This window comes from Heptranchias perlo, chromosome 13, assembly GCF_035084215.1.
Source record: "Heptranchias perlo isolate sHepPer1 chromosome 13, sHepPer1.hap1, whole genome shotgun sequence".
Taxonomy (NCBI): Eukaryota; Metazoa; Chordata; class Chondrichthyes; order Hexanchiformes; family Hexanchidae; genus Heptranchias; species Heptranchias perlo.
This window is the reverse complement of record NC_090337.1, coordinates 3,739,952-3,750,338: the sequence shown is the minus strand read 5'-3', so window position 1 is coordinate 3,750,338 and position 10,387 is coordinate 3,739,952. Positions and strand designations below refer to the sequence as shown.

At 42.1% G+C, this 10,387-nt stretch overlaps 1 protein-coding gene across 1 annotated transcript; it reads left to right on the top strand.

Moving 5' to 3' along the window:
- The first annotated feature begins 986 nt into the window (after positions 1-986).
- On the top strand, positions 987-6,616 carry LOC137331720 (extracellular calcium-sensing receptor-like). Its single transcript, XM_067995707.1, has 5 exons — positions 987-1,253; positions 3,115-3,948; positions 4,177-4,404; positions 5,453-5,576; positions 5,709-6,616. The coding sequence occupies exons 1-5, from the start codon at positions 996-998 to the stop codon at positions 6,614-6,616; spliced, it is 2,352 nt and encodes a 783-aa protein (XP_067851808.1). The 5' UTR covers positions 987-995.
- The last annotated feature ends 3,771 nt before the right edge of the window (positions 6,617-10,387 follow it).

The window sequence follows — 10,387 nt, the reverse complement described above, 5'->3', positions numbered from 1 at the left end:
TTATTCGGCAGCATTTTAACTGCAATTGTTCTTCTTAACGAAGCCAACGTGGATCATTGCGCACAATCACAAAAGACATAACAACTTGTGATACAAGGAACAATAGAATCATATAATCGGATCATTTTCAAAGTTTGTAAAATAACTCCCAATACTTGAATCGGAGTAGTCATCATATTTAAAGTTCCATCGTTCCACATCTGCATTGTGAGGTTGGTGGGGGAAATTGTATAAGTGGAACGGAGGTCGAGTGGGTGAACAGGCGAGCCATCAGGCAGAAGACTGTCGGTATCAAAGTCAAAACAGCAAGAACACAAAATACGAGAATTCCATCGGCTGTAATGGAAAGACAAATCAATATTTGAAGATGAATTCTATGTTACAATTGGTAAAAAAAAGTAAGATCAGAGATTTTTAAAAATCCATCGGATCTGATTCTCGCAGATGTCGCTACATGTTTTTTTGTCTTTTAGTTGGTGCCTGAGCTGATGGGTACTTCTAACATTTTCTGTGTTGAATTTTGGATCTTGGAAAGCTATGTACGCCTAAGCCTTGTTCTTTGTTCTTTTCATTGCTCCTGGTCCTTTTTTGCATTCTCTTGCCTTTTTTACTCTCTGCTTGCTTTTGTCCTTTTTTCATTGGTTTCATCATTATTAATTTGTCCCAAGCGGAGCGAAATCTCGAGTTAGTTTCTGAAATTAGGTACAAATTATTGTAGGGCCGTAGCACAAAACGGGTGGTAACGAATAGTTTAATTAGGAGGGAAATCAGATTTGAAGAATCGGTGAACAAATCTACACTTTTATAGTAAAACATGGTTGTATATGTGCGTAATATGTTCACTTTTGTTGCAACAACTTATTAAACTGTGCCGTCTGCGTTCTGCAAAAAACGGGCCTAACAATGTTTCTATCCTGAAAGCTGCGCTTTCAGATTCAATATGTCGATATGTGTTTAACAGGTTCACGCAAAGGGAGCTGCGTTGGGTACAAACGATGATCTTCGCAATAGAAGAAATAAACAGGAATCCGGAGCTGCTTCCTAATGTAACTCTGGGCTATAGGATCTTTGACAGCTGCCTCACACATTCTGAATCGCTTAAAGGAGCCCTCAAATTACTGAACGAGGAGGATGGGACTGAATCCAGCTACAGGTGCGCTGCACTTCCATCAGTGCCCATCGTTGTGGGAGACGCGGGATCTTCACAGTCCATTGCCGCTTCACGAGTGTTGGCTCCTTTCGGTATTGGCCTGGTAGGGTTTGTTAATTAACTTCACGGACTAAATTACGTTTACTGAATGCCCCTTAAACAGGTGACAAGTGCATTATTCAAATAAATAGGTGTAGCCAAGGATCGAACATGAACGTTTTAGGAATGAAATGTGCGGGTGGCTGGGTTTGGTTCGTGCTGTATTACACACAGCATTATTCGGCAGCATTTTAACTGCAATTGTTCTTCTTAACGAAGCCAACGTGGATCATTGCGCACAATCACAAAAGACATAACAACTTGTGATACAAGGAACAATAGAATCATATAATCGTGAGTAACATATCACAGGAGATTTTTCAGTTCATTCGGATCCTTTTCAAAGTTTCAGATTGACTAAATGACCGACATTTGTTTGGTATGAGACGTTTTCGATTTCGAATGAAACTAAGGAGGTAATTCTGACTTTGGGCCACAGTGTAAAGCGGGCGATATTGGATCAAGTAGGATCTCCTTAAAAAACCATCCTGACTGGACCTGACTAACTCATATTTCTCCAAGTGCTTGTTATTTAATGCCTATTGTAGGGTATAGTAGTTTATCAGTAAATTCAATAACATGCCGATAATTTCCTGGTTTTTCGTTCTGTTCTTTTTTTCGAAAGGGAGGTCACGTTTTCCACCCTCCACTCTGGCACAATTCCCCCTCGAACAAAATTTTGAAACATTATAGTCAATGGTGCTAGTATTCCTTCCCAAGCAATCCTCGGAATCGCCGGTTGTAAACCCTGCCTTCCCACGATTTGAGAAATATACTTGCTGTATTAGAATCGTAGAATCGTAGAATGGTTACAACACAGAAGGCGACCATTCGGCTCGTCTAGCCCGTGCCAGCTCTCTGCAAGAGCAATCCAGCGAGACTCACTCTCCCACCCCATCTCCGTGGCCCTGCATTTTTTCCCTTCAAGTGCTTATCCAATTCCCTTTTGAAGGCCACGATTGAATCTGCCTCCACCACCCCCTCGGGCAGTGCATTCCGGATCCTAACCACATACTGCGTAAAAAAGTTTTTCCTCATGTCGCCTTTGGTTCTCTTGCCAATCACCTTAAATCTGTGTTTTCTGATTCTTGATCCTTCCGTCAATGGGAACACTTTCTCTCTATTCTGTCTAGACCCCTCATTGTTTTGAACACCTCTATCAAATCTCTTCTCAACCTTCTCTGTTCTAAGGAGAACAACCTTAGCTTCTCCAGTCTATCCATGTACCTGAAGTCCTTCATCCCTGGAACCATGCTGGTAAATCTTTTCTGCACCCTCTCGAACATCCTTCCTAATGTGTGGTGCTCAGAATTGGACACAATACTCCAGTTGTGGCTTAACCAGTGTTTTATAAAGGTTCATCATAACTTCCTTCCTTTTGTACTCTATGCCTCTATTTCCAAAGCCCGGGATCCCGAAGGCTTTTTTAACAGCTTTCTCAATCTGCCCTGCCACCTTCGAGGATTTGTGCACATATACCCCCAGGTCCCTCTGTTCCTGCACCCACTTTAGAAAATTGTACCGTTTAGTTTATATTGCCTCTCCCGGATCTTCCTACCAAAATGTATCACTTGGCACTTCTCTGTGTTAAATTTCATCTGCCACGTATCTGCCCATTCCACCAGCCTGTCTATGTCCTCTTGAAGTCTATCACTATCCTCCTCGTTGTTCACTACACTTCTAAGTTTTGCGTCATCTGCAAATTTTGAAATTGTGCCCTGTACACCCAAAATTCAATACAGGTAGGACTCGAGCCCACAGCCATTGAATGTCTTTTCTACCATTAATTAAAAGTCTGACGCGCTATCCATTGCGCCACAGAGTCCATTATTATGTTATAACTCAAAATGTGCATTAACTTCCAGATCAGTTATTCTTCGTCCTGCACCTGTCTGAGTGATAAGCGCGAGTTCCCAACTTTCTTCAGGACAGTTCCCAGTGACGCAGCTCAAATCAAAGCGTTGGTCAGACTGGTGCAACGTTTTAAATGGATTTGGGTTGGAATTGTAGCAGAAGATAGTGATTATGGCCGTTTTGGGATATTGTCCTTCATTGAAGAAGTTTCTAAGTTTGAAACATGCATCGCTTTTATTGAGTTTCTCCCTCCTGAACGTACCAGAGCTAAATTGCTTCAGGTTATAGAAACCATTAAAAAGTCCTCTGCTAAGGTCATCATAATATTTTCTGTGCGCGATACGATGTCTTTGGTGACAGAGCTCAGACTGCAGAACATTACTGACATCCAGCTGATAGCGAGTGAGGCCTGGGTCACCTCATTCCGATTATGGACAGCGGAAACTCGGGATATATTGTCTGGAACAATCGGGTTTGGAATCAGGAGAGCGGAAATTCCCGGACTGAGAGAGTTTCTAGTCAAACTCCACCCTTCAACAGCACCAGACAATCCGTTTGTAGAAGAACTCTGGCGGGAAGTTTTTGGCTGTAGCGTCAAAATCTCAAATCGGAGTCTGGAAGAAAACACATCACCGTCTCCTTACAAACCGTGCACAGGTTCAGAGAGCTTGGAGACCATTGAGACTACATATACCGATGTGTCACAGTTAAGATTTACGTATAATGTGTACAAAGCGGTATACGCTGTAGCTCACGCCCTTCATAATTTAAAGTCGTGTGAAAACGGGAAAGGCCCATTTCTCAACAAAACATGTGGCCAAAAATCCAAGATTCTACCCTGGCAGGTGAGGAAAGATCCGGTCATCCCCGAAAGGTAAAATAGAAACTATATTTCTAAAGAAAAAAAGTTATTTAAAAAGGTTCCTTAAAAGTCAGAATAACATTCCGCAGAGGTTTCTCATCGCGGTGTGATTTTTTTTTTACCTGTTGTCGAAATGATTAATCAGAAATGTTGCGGACTATCGGATAATTTTAGAATTGTTTAACATGTGATTGTTTTGTCGTGTTTAAAGCTTTTACACTATCTGAAGGAGGTGCGCTTCACCAACCAGTTTGGAGAAGAAATAAGCTTCGATAAGAACGGAGATCCCATCGCGTCCTATGACCTGATAAACTGGCAGGAGCGCGCTGATGGGTCAGTTGAGTTTGTTAAAGTTGGTTATTACGATGCGGCGTTACCTGCAGGGAAAGAACTCGCGTTGGATGAAAGTGGAATCGTTTGGCATGGACCCGAAAACAGGGTGAGGAGCTTTTCTAATTATGACACAATCAGATCTTTTCAGTTGTTGCGTTTTAACTTTTTTCCCCAAGATATCAGGGTCTTATTATATCCGAGACATAGCAAGCCATTTGCTCGCACCTCACCCACTAGCATAAACATCCACCCCCTCTAACAATAACCCCCTCTACCAATATGGTACCGTGGCTGCAGAACGATCTACGGGATGCACTGCAGCAACTCGTCAACGCTTCTTCCACAGAACCTCGCAAACCCTCGAGCTCCACAACCTAGAAGGACAAGGGCAGCGAATGCGCGGAAACATCATCAGCTCCAAGTTCCCCACCAAGTCACAGGCCTTCCGACTTGGACAAATATCCCTGTTCCTTCAGCCTCGCTGAACCAAAATCCTGGAACTCCCTAGATAACAGCAATGTGAGGGTACCTTCACCACACGGATTGCAGCAGTTCAAGAAGAAGGCCCACCACCACATTCTCAAACGCAACTAGGGATGAGCAAAAATGTCGGCCTTGCAAGAATGCCCACATCCCGAGAATGAATTTTAAAAGTGCATCTTTTTAAAATTTATCTCCCTACACAATGATTTGTTTTTCTTCACAGGTTCTGCTAACGATTTTTTATTTGTTTGTTTTCATTTTTTTAAATTTATAAAATTGCCATTACTTCAATCCAATTAGAAGTAGGTGAAAAATGAAGATGTTTCTTATCGATTAAATCGGGAGGAAATTTATTGATAAAGAAAATCGGTGAATTGATATCTGCATTGAATTTACAGGTTATGCAATTCAATATTTTTCCGATCTTTTCGTTACTCAAGATAATATCGCTTACATTTTCATGATGTGCTATCAACTCCAGCCTTTTCGTTACAACCATGCAATCCAACATCCAATTCATAATAATCACTACTTTAGAAAATTTAATCAGCAAAGCAAAGGAAAAACTTTGACCGCAAAAAAGTTAATAAATCCATGCAATAAATCTGGCTTGTTCAAAGAGAGTGTTAAATGTAGATTGAGGTTCAGAGCAGAATGTTCTATCTCCACAGGTACCAGTATCAGTATGCAGTGACACTTGTCCTGTGGGGACAAGAAAGAGCGCACGAAAAGGCCAGCCTATCTGCTGCTTTGACTGTTTTCCATGCTCTGACGGAGCGATCAGCAACCAAACAGGTATGTAACATTGTTCAAATTAACATACGTTCTAAGGTAAGAATCGATACCCAGTATCGGCTCATGGTCATAATGATTACGAATAAAATTGATTTCTTCAACTGATACTCAACATTCTTGTTTCTTCCACAGATTCCACCGAATGCATCAAATGCCCTACAGATTACTGGTCCGATGACAGAAGAGATCAATGCATTCTGAAAGAAATTGAGTTCCTCTCCTTTCAAGACAGCATGGGCAAAACACTCACGGCGATTTCACTGTTTGGAGCTTGTATCACAGGAGCTGTTGCAGCTGTTTTCTTATATTTCATAAACACTCCCATTGTAAGGGCCAACAATTCGGAACTAAGTTTCCTTCTGCTAATCTCATTAATACTGTGCTTTCTGTGCTCCATTGCATTCATTGGGCAGCCATCACCGTGGTCATGTATGGTGCGTCACACTGTTTTCGGAGTTAGCTTTGTTCTGTGCATTTCCTGTATTCTTAGTAAAACTCTGGTAGTCCTGATGGCATTTAAAGCAACGCTGCCGGCCAGTAATGTGATGAAATGGTTTGGACCCACACAACAAAGATCAATTGTCTTTCTCTGTACATTGATCCAAATTATAATATGTGTGATCTGGTTGGTGACATCTCCCCCAGTCCCAGCAAAAAACACGAAGTATCAAAGTGCAAAGATTATCCTTGAGTGTGATGTGGGTTCCACAGTTGCTTTCTGCTGTGTGTTAGGTTACATCGGGCTCTTAGCTTGTATGTGTTTAATTTTAGCTTTCTTGGCCCGAGCGTTACCGGACAAGTTCAATGAAGCTAAATTTATCACCTTCAGTATGCTCATCTTTTTTGCAGTTTGGGTAACATTTATCCCCGCTTATGTGAGCACTCCCGGCAAATACACGGTCGCTGTGGAAATATTCGCAATTTTAGCATCGAGCTTTGGGCTGTTGTGCTGTATATTTGCTCCAAAATGCTACATTATCTTGTTAAAACCAGAAGAGAACTCGAGAAAACACCTGATGGGTAAAAATGTGCAAACATAACACGTTAAAGGAGACTTTTAAACTCAAGAATGTCTAGTTACCTTGTGAGAAAGGGCAGGACATTTTTAAGGATTTTCGTAGTTTTAGTTTGCACAGAAATAACGGTCACTGTTCATTTTCGTTCCAATCTGTTCTGATAAGAATAATATGACTAAAAGTGCATTTAATAGGTGGATAAAAGTAAGAAATGTTCTTTAGTTTTTATAATCATAGAATCATAGAAAATTTATGGCGCAGAGGGAGGCCATTCGGTCTATCATGTCCGCGCTGGCCGAAAATTAGCCACCCAGCCTAATCCCACTTTCCAGCACTTGGTCCGTAGCCCTGTAGGTTACTGCACTTCAGGTGCACATCCAGGTACTTTTGAAATGAGTTGAGGGGTTTTGCCTCTACCACCCTTTCAGGCAGTGAATATCAGAACCCCACCACCCTCTGGGTGAAAACATGCTTCCTCAGCTCCCCTCTAATCCTTCTACCAATCAATAAATCTATGCCCCCTGGTTATTGACCTTTCTGCTAAGGGAAATAGGTCCTTCCTATCCACTCTATCTAGGCACCTCATAATTTTATACACCTCAATTAAATCTCCCCTCAGCCTCCTCTGTTCAAAAGAAAACAACCCCAGCCTATCCAATCTTTCCTCATAGCTAAAATTCTCCAGTTCTGGCAACATCCTCGTAAATCTCCTCTGTACCATCTCTGGAGCAATTACATCCTTCCTATAATTTGGTGACCAGAACTGTACACAGTACTCAAGCTGTAGCCTAACCAGTGTTTTATACAGTTCTGGCATATCCTCGATGATCTTATATTCTATGCCCTGGATAGTAAAGAAAAGTATTCCATATGCCTTCTTAACCACCTTATCTACCTGTCCTGCTATCTTCAGGGATCTGTGGACATGCATTCCAAGGTCTCTCACTTGCTCTACACCTTTCAGTATCCTCCCATTTATTTTGTACTCTCTTGCCTTGTTTGCCCTCCCCAAATGTATTACCTCACACTTCTCTGGATTGAATTCCATTTGCCACTTTTCTGCCCACCTGACCAGTCCATTGATATCTTCCTGCAGTCTACAGCTTCCTCCTCACTAACAACCACACGGCCAATTTTTGATTCATCTGCAAATTTCTTAATCATGCCCCCGACATATCAGTCCAATCATTATGTATATCACAAAAAACAAGGGACTTAGTACTGAGCCCTGCGGAACCCCACTGGAAACAGCCTTCCATTCACATAAACACCCGTCGACCATTACCCTTTGCTTCCTGCCACTATTTTGCATGCAATTTGCCACTCTCCCTTGAATCCCATGGGCATGTACTTTTTTGACCAGTCTGCCATGTGGGGCCTTGTCAAAAGCCTTGCTAAAATCCATGTAGACTACATCAAATGCACCACTCTCATCGACAAATCCATGTTGACTGTCCTTGATTACTCCGTGTCTTTCTAAGTGATGGTTTAGCCTGTCCCTCTGAATTGATTCCAATAATTTGCCCACCACCGAGGTTAGACTGACTGGCCTGTAATTACTTGATCTATCACTCACTCCCTTTTTAAACAATGGTACAACGTTAGCAGTCCTCCAATCCTCCGGCACCACGCCTGTATCCAGTGAGGATTGGAAAATGATGGTCAGAGCCTCCATTATTTCCTCCCTTGCTTCTTTTAACAACCTGGGATACATTTCATCTGGCCCTGGGAATTTATCTACTTTTACAGATGTTAATCCCCTTAATACTTCCTCTCTCACTAAGTTTATCCCATCAAATATTTCACAATCTTCCTCCTTAGCTACAATGTCTGCATCGTCCCTCTCTTTTGTGAAGACAGACGCAAAGTATTCATTAACAACCATTCCAACATCTTCTGCCTCCACACATAGGTTACCTTTTTGCTCTCTAATAAGCCCTACTCTTTCTTTAGGTATCCTCTTGCTCTTAATGTATTCATAAAACATCTTTGGGTTTTCCTTGATTTTACTTGCCAATATTTATTCATGCCCTCTCTTTGCTTTCCTAATTTCCTTTTTAATTTCACCCCTGCACTTTTTATACTCCTCTTGGCTTTCTGTTGTATTTAGTTCTCGGTGTCTGACATAAGCTCTCCGTTTCTGCCCTATCTTACCCTGTATGCTCCTTGACATCCAGGGGGCTCTAGATTTGGGAATCCCACCCTTTTTCTTTGTGGGAACATGTTTACTTTGCACCCCTTGAATCTTCCCCTTGAATGCCTCCCACTGCACTGACACTGATTTACCTTCAAGTAGCTGTTCCCAGTCCATTTTTGCTAAATCACTTCTTAGCTTAGTAAAATTGGCCTTTCCCCAATTGAGAACTTTAACTCCTGTTCTATTTTTGTACTTCTCCATAACTATGCTAAAATTAACTGAATTATGCTCACTGCCACCAAAATGCTCTCCCACTGATACTTCTTCCACCTGCCCAGCCACATTTCTTCATGAGATATATTACTAACTTGGACTTGGGTGTACAGGGCACAATTTCAAAATTTGCAGATGGCACAAAATTTGGAAGGGTAGTAAACAGTGAGGAGGATAGTGATAGACTTCAAGAGGATATAGACAGGCTGCTGACATGGGCTGACAAGTGGCAGATGAAATTTAACGCAGAAAAATGCCAAGTGATATATTTCGGTAGGAAGAATGAGGAGAGGCAATATAAACTAGAGGGCACAACTCTAAAAGGGGTACAGGAACAGAGAGATCTAGGGCTATACGATGCACAAATCATTGAAGATAACAGGGCAGGTTGAGAAAGCGGTCAAAAAAGCAAACTGGATCCTGGGCTTTATAAATAGAGGCATAGAGTACAAAAGTATGGAAATCATGATGAACCTTTATAAAACACTGGTTCGGCCACAACTGGAGTATTGTGTCCATTTCTGGGCACCGCACTTTAGAAAAGATGTGAAGACCTTAGGGAGGGGGCAGAAGAGATTTATTAGAATGATTCCAGGGATGAGGGACTTTAGTTACATGGAGAGACTGGAGAAGCTGGCGTTACTCTTCTTGGAACAGAGGCAGTTGCCAGGAGATTTGATAGAGGTATTCAAAATCATGAAGGTTCTGGACAGAGTACATAGAGAGAAACTGTTCCCATTGGCGGAATGGTCAAGAACCAGAGGACATAGATTTAAGGTGATTGGCAAAAGAACCAAAGGTGACATGAGGAAAAACTTTTTTGCACAGCGAGTGCTTTGGATCTGGAATGCCTGGCCCGAGGGGGTGGTAGAGGCAGATTCAATCGTGGCCTTCAAAACGGCACTGGATAAGTACTTGAAAGGACAAAAATTGCAGGTTTACAGGGATTGGGTGGGAGAATGGGACTAGCTGGATTGCTCTTGCATAGAGCCTGTGCTGACTCAATGGGCCGAATGGCTTCCTTCCATGCTGTAACCTTTCTATGATTCCATGATTCTTTACAGAGTAGACCCATTCCTACGAGAGGGGAAACCAAGGGCACCCAAAGCTAAAGCACATTCCATGATCAAAGATAATGGGGCAGAAATTGCTTGCGAAATAATGGTGATGTCAACAGCGCTCCCAGTTGTTAGTGGCAAAATGGAGGAGCAAGTTCTGAGGTTCGCACATGCGCAGTGAAGCGTGGAAATCCGGCACTTGCTCCCACTGGTTTGCTGGTGATTTGACAGATTCGAACTAAAGGTTTATCACACGCTGCAATCAGGAAAATCATTGAAAAAGCACTAACTTCCTTATCTGCCCATCTGGAAAGTAACTAATGATGC

What these genes read in the sequence shown, in the direction of transcription:
- LOC137331720 (XM_067995707.1), top strand. Translation starts at nt 996, where the DNA reads ATGATCTTCGCAATAGAAGAAATAAACAGGAATCCGGAGCTGCTTCCT. An exon ending in CTCCTTTCGGTATTGGCCTG is followed by an intron (nt 1,254 to 3,114) that starts GTAGGGTTTGTT and finishes ATTAACTTCCAG; the next exon opens with ATCAGTTATTCTTCGTCCTG. An exon ending in AGCGATCAGCAACCAAACAG is followed by an intron (nt 5,577 to 5,708) that starts GTATGTAACATT and finishes TTTCTTCCACAG; the next exon opens with ATTCCACCGAATGCATCAAA.